This window comes from Vigna umbellata, chromosome 3 (assembly GCF_029865625.1).
Source record: "Vigna umbellata cultivar VRB3 chromosome 3, Vumbellata_1.0, whole genome shotgun sequence".
NCBI classification, from domain to species: Eukaryota; Viridiplantae; Streptophyta; class Magnoliopsida; order Fabales; family Fabaceae; genus Vigna; species Vigna umbellata.
The window spans coordinates 33,318,338-33,330,399 of record NC_142167.1 but is presented as its reverse complement, the minus strand read 5'-3'; the positions used below and the strand labels follow the sequence as shown (position 1 = coordinate 33,330,399).

At 36.8% G+C, this 12,062-nt stretch overlaps 1 protein-coding gene across 1 annotated transcript; it reads left to right on the top strand.

Annotated features, from left to right (window-relative positions):
• Positions 1 to 695: 695 nt before the first annotated feature.
• LOC148202288 (exosome complex component RRP41 homolog) lies at positions 696 to 10,795 on the top strand. Its single transcript, XM_088109582.1, has 10 exons — positions 696 to 827; positions 4,415 to 4,480; positions 5,315 to 5,410; positions 5,501 to 5,568; positions 6,326 to 6,404; positions 6,490 to 6,526; positions 6,646 to 6,762; positions 6,887 to 6,972; positions 10,558 to 10,647; positions 10,748 to 10,795. The coding sequence occupies exons 1-10, from the start codon at positions 696 to 698 to the stop codon at positions 10,793 to 10,795; spliced, it is 819 nt and encodes a 272-aa protein (XP_087965708.1).
• Positions 10,796 to 12,062: the final 1,267 nt, after the last annotated feature.

The following is a 12,062-nucleotide window of genomic DNA, read 5'->3' as shown; positions in this document are numbered from 1 at the left end:
TGTTGAACCAACGCAGCATTCTGCTGTTGCAACGTTTGGAGTACCGCATTCAGCATCTGATTAGAGTCAAGTTGATCGACTCGCGGAGGAGAACGATGAGGAGATGTAGGTGCCATCTTCTGTCCACACAGAGAGAAAGACCATTAGCTTGACTCAAACTAATACAACTTCCTATACGAGGTTAGAGTACGCAATCACAAACGAAGCACACTCACAACCTACAGGTTTCTAAGGAAGGAACTGCTCTGATACCATTAATGTAACGTCCCAAAAATATACATCATGCATATATAATAAAGACGTCATCATACATAATATAAGAAAGCAGTCAAGAGTAATTTAAGGATTACAGTCATCCTTAGAATAGTGTGGAATTGACAACAAGAGTATTTAGAATTTCTCCATGAAAATCACAGAGAATTTAAAACTTAAAATACACACGAGTTATTCCAAACATTAAGAATTATGAAATAAGACTAGCTAATCTAGGCTGCAGCACTGCAGCCTGTCGTCTTCATCAAGAGCTGCTTCCAAAGTATTCTCCTCGCCATCTGCTCCCATCCAAGTGGATGATTGTAAGACCCGTAAATTTTGGGAATGGTGGGGACATGGTGGGCACCACTTTTTCATTTATTGGGCTGCATTATTGAAGGGGCAGGGAGGAAGCTGAGAAAAGTGGGTGTCTTCATTTTGGCATGGGAGAGGGAGCGAGAAAGCAGCCAGAGGAAGGGAGCCTTCCTTCCTCCATTTCCAGCCGTCCAAAGAACACCATGGGAAGCTGTACCAACTTCGGAAGGGCTGAGAGGAGGAGCTGGGATGGGCATCTGGTGAGAATGGAGTCCTTGCAGTAAGATTTGGGAGAGGAAGTGAAGAATTATGGAGGATGCAAAGAGATCTTGATCTGCACGTCTGGAGGAAGATGGATCACAAATTTTACAAAGAAAGTCTTCAAGAGGTAAGGGGAGCTAGATCTTTTGTTTGATTGATTTTATATGCTTTGTATGATGCAAATATGGGAAGAAGGGGATGAAAATTTGAGGTTGTTCTTGGTTTCTGGGTTTTCTGGAAAACTTGTAGAAATTCTGCAGAAACGCCGTTCGTCCAATTTGATTTCAAATTGGACGTTCGTCCAAAATAGCTAACGTTGCTGAACGTTCGTCCAATTTTAGTGGGACGTTTTTGAACGTTCGGCCTTGGTCTCAAGACGAACGTCCATAGGTTGTAAGTATAGCGTTCGGCCTTGATTATTTTGGCATTCGGTCTTTATTGAGTAAAGTGATTTTAGCACGTTCGTACAATGGGCTTTGACCGTTCGTTGTTAAATTGTTATGCATAGGTTTCAATCTTGAGCGTTCGTTGGTAAATTGGTAACTGTAGCGTTCGGCTTAATTCGGTAGAATCAGGCTTGAATCTTAAAACGTCCGCTGTGTTGAAATAGTGATCATTGGCGTTCGTCCTCCAAATGGTGTCCGTCCTGATGTTGAACGATAGGTATTGGTTTAAGTCAGATTTTGAACGTTCGGCCTGATATTTGGAGATAACGTTCGTCCAGTTTATTTTGGTGACGTTCGGTCAAATGGTGTTCGGCCATTTACTTGTAAATGGCGTTCGTTCGTTTTGGTGAATAAGTAATTTTAGACGTTCGTTCTTATCTTAGTAGTTCAGGAAGCGAGCGTTAGATCTGGATAATAATTATTTTAAGTTGGTGATCGTTCATAACGAACGTTCGGTTTTGATGACGTTATGTTCAGATAGAATTCTCCATAAGCAGCGTTCGTCCAAGATAGTTTTGTGAGCGTTCGTCCAAGATAGTTTTGTGAGCGTTCGTCCTTGGTTTTGTTAGCGTTCGTCCTTGGTTTTGTGAGCGTTCGTCCTTGGTTTGTGAGCGTTCGGCCTGTTGATCTCATAGCGTTCGGCCAAATAGTGTTGAATCCAATATGACGTTCGGTTTTAGCGTTCCGCCTAATTGTGTTCAGGCGTTCAGTGTTAGCGTTCGGTCAGTTTTTGTTAGCGTTCGTCCAATTGGCATAGTGGCGTTCGGCTTATAACGCTCGGTGGAATAGTGTTCGTCCATCCAATGGTCTGCAAATGGTAACGGGTTCTAAGTTCCTTTGCTCTTGGATTGAATTATGTGTACCAATGTTTGGAATATATGCTGTAACGTGAAATATGTGAAAATATGTGAATGTATGAGATATGTTGGATTTGTTGTGATAATATGGTAGTATATGGTTATTCATGGCTTGGGTTAAGGTTCAAAGTAACAGTATGATTCATGGACGTAATTCCATGATCCTCAAGGAGAGGATACATGGTGGTGTTTTGGGGTTGTATAGAATGATTACATGGTAGCTCAGTTTTGGGGGTCATCCTGAATCTCCAATGGTCTTTCTTCTCATGTAGAGAGGATTGAACATGTGGTGAGGAGTAGCAGGAGGTCCTAGTCTTGGATGCTTCCAAGACTAGGACCTCCTGCTACTCCTCACCACATGGATCAATCCTCTCTACTTGAGAATGAAAGACCATTGGAGCGTCAGGAAAACCCCCAAGACTGAGCTACCATGAAATCATTCTGTACACCCTAAAGCACCACCATGTATCCTCTCCTTGAGGATCATGGAATTACGTCCACCACCATGTATCCTCTCATGAGGATCATGGAATTACGTCCATGAATCATATTGTTACTCCCGAATCACTAGATATCCATTTTATCACAGTAAATCCAACACACCTCATACATTCACATAAATCACTTCACAGTATATATTTTCCAAACCTTGCACGTAATTCAATTCAAGAGAAAATGAATTTAAAATCAAACATTTGCAGAATACTATTTGGACGAGCACTGTTCACCGAGCACAGTGGACGAACGTTACTGAACGAACACTACCTTCCAACCACTAGGCCGAACACTATTTGGACGTACGTTCGTTATCAATCAACAGGCCGAACGCTGTTGGACGAACGTTATCAAATCCTACACTATCAGGCCGAACGCTAAACCATCGAACACCAGTACTAAATTCAATACTTGGACGAACGCGCAACGCTTGGAACCTAAAAATACTACTCAAGGCCGAACGCTCAACATTGCTATACGAACAGGTTTAAACAAGTGACCTATTAAACCTATTTAGTGACCTATTTAAACACCGAACAGCGGAACCCTGCCTAGACTAGGCTCGTTTGCAGTGCGCGGACCAACTTCCGTTCTCGCCGTTGCCACACAGAGCGTAACAGCCACCGTCAAATCTCGCCGTCAGTCAGGTACTTTTCCTTTTCTCTCTCTCTGGTCATCAAAGTTCAAACCCTTTCAATGTTTGCGTTGTCATGTGTAGTGCCTTGCAGTGTCACCACTCACCACCCAATCCCTATTTTCTGTTAAACTCGTAAAAGTTGCTATGCTTTTCTAATTTAATCAATTCAACATTTACAACCAAGAAAAATGGAGTTTACGACAGCTTTGTATAAGCTTCAAACATTGAACATCTTGATAACCAATTACTCCTATACTATATCGTTCTCTCAATCAAACTTATAACCCTTCCTTGCCCTTTGTATCGATCTCACAAAAGCTCTTCTTAAAAATCCTGCACCTTGAACTTGCATACCACTCAACCATAAGATTGATCTATAGCATAACCGAGTCACTAAAATCATTGCTCTGTGTTATTAGTTTATTAAGTGGGAAGGGAACACTGTCCTTCTCATATATAATTGACCCAAATCTTTCTTCTGTAACTATTAAACTAAAAGCCTGCTCATTCTCCTTTAGAAATTTGTTGAAATTCGGGGAGTGCTAGAATAAAATAAAAATAATAACAGTATGCAGATTGAATTTGCTTCGAGAACCACCCCTTTACAATATCTTTCTGTCCGTGGTGTACTTTCCTCTTTTTCTTTGCTTGCAGTAAGATTAAGAGCAAACTTAAATGTTTAAAAGGGTAGGGACACGACCAGATTTATTTTCTTCAAATGCGTTGTTATTTTGTTGTTTGCTGATTTCTAATATTTATTTCTGCAATATTATTTACCTAGTGCCCCACTTATTGGGTAAATGTTTGTTGTTGTCTATATGATATTCATTCAAAGTTCAGATTGCTTGATTTTTTGTAACCTTGTTTTCATCCTAATCTTTACAGAGCAACTGGAGTTTGTTCGGTATGTTTTCAATTGAGCAGTGTTATTAATTCGAACTGCCCTCTCACTCATCTCACTGCATGACCCATAAACTACTTGAGCCAACACAAACTTTTAAATGGCTCAGATTCTGCAAAATCTCACCATTTTGTTTCAATAACTTTAGTAGAAAATATCATTTTTTTTGGAAGCCAAGAATATAAAGCAAAATAAAACAAAATCCAGCTGCTTATGTCTCATCTTTGTCTCCTTTTTGTCTCTGCCATAGATTGACCTGAGGATGGAATACGTCAGCCCAGAAGGACTTCGACTGGATGGTCGCAGACCTATGGAGGTACAACTATTATTTTTTTCTTGGGCTTTTTTTTTTCCTCCTTTTTTCTTCACTTAATATTCATTCCAAAAAAGGTTCCTTTAGATCTTTCAAGAATACTCATGAAGCGTATGAAATGCGGAGTATTAATAAATAATAATATCCTACATGAATTCTTACATAGTCATGAATTACTGAAGCTTTATGTTAATTAGTATATATAAGATCTGCAGATAGTTCTGCATATGGGTTATACATAGATGAGCCATGCCATGGGTAATGGAAATGTGTAAGGGAACATTTTGAACTGCAAAAAAACATATAAACATATTAGAAGCAGTCAATAACCTTAGTTCTGATAAACATTAAAACCTATCACTTAAAAGCTACAAATGTTGTAGTTTGCCAAATGATAAAAGTAAGAAAATGGAGGGTTCTAACCCTAAGGATGTCTAACCAACCTTTTTTAGTGAGATATATGAACTTGGTCCTATGACAAAATGAGCTAATTGAAAGCAGCATTTTAAGGTCTGGCCTATGGAATTCAGTCCTATTTAACAGCTGTGATTTGGACATGATTTTGGGATTCGACTATTTAAAATGAGGAGATGCACTTTAGAGGATAAGGTGAAGTTATTACTATTTATTAAAAATTTAGTATTTAAGAGTGTGATAAAATATATGTACATGTATAAGAAACTATGAAGTTATTAAAATCTCAATGACTATTACTGCAGTTTATCCTCTAAAGTGTTATTCCTTCACTGCAGAGGATCTAAATCTATGATTTTATATTTCTTTCTCTACTGATCTTTTGCCTTTAACTTTTTCTCCTCTCTTTATGGTATATTGTAGATGCGACAAATTCGTGCAGATGATTTGCTGTTTTTCTTTAGTAACTTCTCTGCATTTCAGGTGCAAAATAGAAGCCAAATAACCAACCATGCTCTGGTAGTTTTTTTTTTCTAAGTTATGTTGTCTGTATTTATATGAATTGTAACAAAAACTTAATTGTTGGTTATGTGCAATGTATGTCTATAGGTTGGGTGTGAGTACAGCATGGCTAATTTTAGCACTGGAGATCGCATGAGGAAATCAAAGGGTGACAGGTTTTGCTCATTTACTTGCTTTTGTTTAACTTCCTATTCTTTTTGACCTTTCACTTATTTTTTATATATTCGTAGTTTTATACTTATCAAAATGGTATTGGAGCATAGACTACTAGGATGATAGTGAATGTTGCATTAGTAGAATCTATCTTAAGAGTGCCTTGTAATTTGTAAATTGGACTTTTTGATCTTTTTACTGAGGTAAGAATTTAATAGCAATGGTGGTAATGCATGTTTAGACTTTTAGAGTATAAATTTTGATTATTAATTAGTAATATATATATATATATATATATATATATATATATATATATTGCATTTGTTCATGTGATACAGTATAATTTTTTTTTTAATCTTGCATTCATAATTTTCTATGTAACAACTATCTTGCTATCCACTAACGTATTGTAGTGTTTTTGGGGCTGGCTGCTCCATGCCTTTGATATAGCTGACTACAGGCTCAGCAATGGGTTATGTATCATAAAACAATGAAAAGCTTAACCCCATGCACCCTTTTACTGCCTTTTCTCATTTTTAATCTTTTTTGCAAGCTTTGACTTTTTTGAGTAATCTTTGGCCAAAACTCACTGAATAGTTTTGAATGGCTTAACCATCAATGTTTGCAGATATAAATGTTATCCTGTTTTGCTTTTCCTTCATAGTTTTAATATGGTTCTCATTGTAAGGTTCTCTTACAGAAGGATAATAGGATCACTTCTTATTTTTTACTACGTGATTTGAAGTTCTCATTCTACAGGAGATCAACTGAAATTTCCCTGGTTATTCGGCAAACCATGGAAGCATCTATATTGACACATCTATTGCCTCGATCTCAGGTTTTATTACACATTAAGAACTTATTTTGTCATGTGCTTTGCTTTCCCCTAGTCCTCCCTAATGTTTTACTTATTAAATTTGCAGATAGATATATATGTCCAAGTTCTCCAAGCAGATGGAGGTAACTAAGACTTGATAATGGGATCTTGTGATTCTCTTCTGTCATTGCCATTTTATTTTCTCTCTTTACTCATTTAATATGTACATTAATTTTGGGTGATGTTGACATGTCTTTTATAGGAACTAGATCTGCTTGTATAAATGCTGCAACTTTGGCCCTTGCCGATGCTGGGATCCCTATGCGTGATCTTGTAACATCCTGCAGTGCCGGATACCTTAACAGCACAAGTCTGCTTGGTATATATCTGTTTTTACTCTAAATTTGAACTGGCTAAATACAAGTGTGGTATGTCTGTTTTATTTCTGTCTACTTCTGATGCACGGGCTGCCCTAATTATTAAAGGTTTCTGAATGTGTACAGATTTGAACTATGTAGAAGACAATGCTGGAGGTCCTGATGTAACCCTAGGAATTCTGCCAAAGTTGGATAAAGTAACACTGCTTCAGGTTAATTCATGTCTTGTTATTTTCTCTGTATCTATTGTGTAGTCAACCAGGTAAATTAGTTCAACAGAAAGGAAAACTTTTTATTGCTCTCTCAGTCATTGGTACTCACGTAGTAAAGAGTCTGGTGGTGTTGAAGCTGTAATTCCTCTTCCTTCAAAAACTGTTCTTGTTATTAGAGATTTTGGAGAGAACAATAGAGTTTTAACCCTTGATTACTCGAGGGAATAGGTGCATGTTCGGAAATCCCCAAAAGAAGCTTATCTAAGCTCGCCTCAGATTTAACAACTTAATAGTTTGCTGTACACATGAATCTTTTTTCAAATATCAGTTGTTTTTTAATCAACAGATACTTCTTACGAAGGTTCCTGATAGAGTGATTTGCTGTTGTACCCTTTGATGGAGTTATGTCATGACAAATCTTCTTTTTAGTCTGAGTTAATGTTTGATCAAGTGTAACTTAATTTTCACTAGTATCATACTTGGTAACTCTTTATTTGGAATTCCAGTTCAGCATCTTTTACTTTTTTAGTTGCAGATCTTTTGTTGATACTTTAAATTTTGACTGAAGAAATATAGTTGATATATTCTTTCCGCCACCTTATTATAGGATGAAATTCATGTATGGTCCACAAAACAGAGAGGGAGGGTAACTTCATTTGGTGGGGCTGGCATAGATTTTTTCCAATGACAGTTTATCAGTCAGTTTATTGCTCCCATTCTTAGATTGATATTATGGAGTTAAATTTGTTTCGAACACGTGTGTAACATCCCAAAATACAGTAATTACCATATTACAGAATTAATTACAATTAACAGTAAACAATGCAGTCTTTATATACAGAAAAGATGTTCCAGAGCCGAACGGCTTCAGTACAAAAGAAACGCGCATAAACGCATACAAATGAAGCCTAGAACGAACAGCTAACTAAAAATAACGTACGCGCCAAAACAGAATCAGAGGTAATTAGGACGAACGACTTTACAAAATATTTAACCGAACGTCCAACTAAGCTAATATTCACATTCCTAATCTAACGAGCGCTCTAAGGCTCGGCCTTTACTTCCACTTCAACCAGATTTGCATCTTCCAAATTTCCTTCTTCCAGCATTTCTTCAAGAGATGCACCACCATCTGCTCACATCCACACGGATGATCATTGCAAGACAAGACGAACGTACATAGACAGGAGACAACACAATGGAAAATGCAAGGGTAAGCTTATATTATTTAATTCATACAATTAACACATACATTTAACACATCAATTCACACATACATCAGGTAACTTAATATAGAATAACATAGAGATATGTATATATATATGACAGACCGTCCGGACTGTATGAACCATGTAGTTACAAGCGTCCTTGCACCCGAGTGGTGTAGTAGCCGGGATATACCTAATCAGCTGCCACTCGAGGTTAATCCTTCGCCCATGCTAAGTGATGAACTAAGGACCTCCTGCCATTCCCACACATGACTACCCCCTTCTACGTGAAGATGAGTATCACGGAATATCAGGATGGACAGCGAGTCTTAACTTATCCATGTTCATACTTTACCAAATTTAATATTTAACTCATCTGAGACGTTCCTCCTTGGAACGCTCGTTCAAATTCCACAATCGTATAACCATTTAATATAGTGTTCGAACGTCTTAACATTTCATATTTTTAACATTTTCATTCTATGTTCCACTCTCTGAAAAAGACGAACGTTCAACTTTCTGAAGGAAGAGGACGAACGTTAAAAGCCAGATTTAAAAGAAACTCCTTTAAAACCATAAAGACTTCAGAATAATAAAGCCAACTCCAGAATATTTTTAAATACCAATAGATCAAATTAACTCAACTTGGATGAAGAGACATCCAGGAGAATACTTAACTATATAGGGAACCTTTTATTTGAAAGGGATTGGCTGCCAGTCAATAACCGAACGCGCCAACATCCATTTACTAAGTATTTGGACGAACGCTATTTACATTCGTTAAGGAATCAAAGATAAGGACGAGCGTTCAATCTAAGACCGAACACTTCATTAAAGCGAACGCTAGGTAAATGACCGAGCACCAAGTATGACGAACGCTTGGTGTATAAACCGAGCGCTATTTAGGACGAACGCTTCGGTATAAGACCGAGCGCTATTTAGGACGAACGCTCAATATAAGACCGAGCGCTACGTATTTAAAATTTTAACACATTTATGTACGACTGAGCTGAACCGAACGCTCAGACACATAGGGACGCTCGTTCTCGAGCAGAGTTCTTTCCAAATGAAAGAATTCCATTCTAAGTTATTTTAAGGAAAACCGAACGGTCTAAGACCGTACGGTGACGAGCGTCATTTATCATAGGGAATGATTTAAGTTTCAGGTTTTTCAACCCTAACAGATTTCCAGATTTCAACATTTCAATTCATACTGTATACTTCATATCATTTTCAAATTTATAAACTTTATAACTTCCATTTCCAAATTAATTCACCTTAAACATCATCATACAGATCTCATCATTTTAATCATTCCAACTATACAATAGTCATACTCCGTTCATACATATCCAAATTAACATGCATTTCAAACCACCAAAAACATATATAATTCATACAAGCAGTGCTCGTTCATGACAGATCAATCAGCATACGTTTTATACATCCAAATCATATCATACAACATGCAAGTATAAATTAAACATATAAGCTTCCCTTACCTGGATAGCAGTGTTCGCCCTAATGCAAGTTTATGGTGCTTCCTCTAACAGCGTTCTACTCCAAGGTTCACTCACTAAATTCCACTTAAGTTTCTTCCACTAAATCTAGCCAAAGGAATGTAGAAACGAATATCCAGAAACGATACCTAAGTTGGGAGACTTACCGTTTTCAGAACTGAGATTGGTTCGGTCCAAAATGAAGCTCACAGCGTAAGGATCGTTCCTACGGTTCTGAATGTTAAACGGAGAAGAGATGAATGAGTAACAGTAGAGAGAAGTTTTAAGGTTTCTAGAGAGAGGTTGGAGAAGATGAAAAGTTAAGTTCAGAGGTAGAAGATGAGTGGTGCAGGGGAGAGAAAGAGTTTTCGAAAATCTAGTTTTGTTTAACTCACGTTCGTTTGAACGAACGTCTCCCAAGCTGACACCTGCACACCAAACTCTGAATTGGAAGCTTCCAACGTGACAAGTGGCGTGTGTGCATGCACAGTTTGGTGCGTTTTTAATGTTTCAGAGGAATGATGTGGCTCGGCTTTCCGTGCACAACAGAGAGATGAAAAATTCAGAGTTGGGAGTGGGTTTTTAATTACCCGTAGCAGTGACGTGGAATGCGTATTAATGGTGATGTGACAGAGAATTTGCAGAGAAATTTCTAGGGTCTTATAACGTGCCACTATGTAAAGGCTGGTTGAGATTGTGAACCTTCAAAGTTTTAATCAGAAATTTACTACTATCATTATTATGAAAAGCATGCAATGCTTTTCTTTTCTCATCCAGCTTATTTCATTCGTTCACTCCCTGCCATATTCCGTAGTTTAGAATGGAAAAGCTCCTAGTTTAATTTTATTTGCACTAATTTCTGTTGTTACTGTCTATAGATGGATTCTAAACTACCAATTGACATTTTGGAAAATGTTATGCAACTAGCAATCGAAGGCTGCAAAGCAATAGCAAACTACATTCGAGAAGTAAGAACCTGCTGACACTTTTGTGATTATACTAAGAGGAGTCCAAACAAGTTTTACATTAATTTCACTGCTTAAATCCTGTTTCTTTGTTGGCTGGCAGATTTTGCTGGAGAACACAAAGCAACTGGAATATCGACGAGGTGTATAGTTTTTATAGCAGAAATGATGCTATGATTATTATTACCTGTGGTCACGGTTTTCCAGATTTGTAGGTCCGTTCTTTCAGCATTTGTGCTTTTTTTTGGTTATGGAGGAGAATTCTCTTGTATTTACGTGGAACAATTTTGTTTTTAGCATACGGTGCTGAATAAAACGGAAAATTGTTGTAGAATTCGTTTCTCATTTCTGTCACCTTATCACTATGAATAAAAGGTAGCAAAATTATGATTTATTTTGGGACCACTTTCTGAATTTCCACCAATCCCCCAAAATAAGACGTGTAGAATGGAACTAATGATCTGACACTTCAACGAATGAAGAATTAATGATTGAAGTTAGAATCAAAATAATCAGTGGGTTGGTTGAGTGTGTGTACATGGTGATTGCATCCTCAGAAAAAGCAATGACATCAGTATTGACAATTTAATTGCTAACTAATTTCAATGGTTAGTTTCCTAAATTTCCTTTTTGGGTACGATACAGTTTGATAAAGACAACTTTGGTGTTAAATGATTGTATTGCAGTTAAAGTCTTGATATAGCGAGTTAAACTGATTAATTATGTAAATATAAAAAGTAAATAATTTATAGTAATTTCTAAATCCTGGTAAATATAAAGTAGTTTAATTAAGTTAACATTTTTTTATTTCTTTTAAATACGTATGCTAGAGCGGAATACTGAAGTTTTTTGGTAGAGTTGAATACAGTAAGTTTGAAACATCACTAATACAGATTTAGAAGAAAAAAAAGTATTTGAAGTAATAATATTGTATGGAAAAATGTTAATTTTTCTGGGAAAAAAATTTCACAGAAAAAGTTAACCTGAAAGTTAATGATCAAGAGAATTTTAGGATTATTTCTATGGTAAAGGAAAGTATTTTGGTGGTTGAGTTTGTTTTCAACTAATACCAGACTTCATTAAAAAATATATTATAATACTAACTATTTATAAAAATAAGTTTGAAGTTATGAGAATTATGACTGGAGAGTGATATAACGAGAATATAATTGAACACAAAAATTTTACCTCTTAAAAGAAACCACTGGTAAATGATGAAAAAATTAAGATAATTATAAGTGCAGATGAACATATGAAGCTCAGTTGGAAAAAAGTAAATACCGATTCATAGTTTGAATAACCAACCGCAATGTCTCGAATCTCAGCAACTTCAACCTTTTAATGCACAGCCCATCGGTCCCATTTGTACAAAGCAGGAGAAGTGCTATTGCTTTTTGACGCACCACTTTTGACCCACT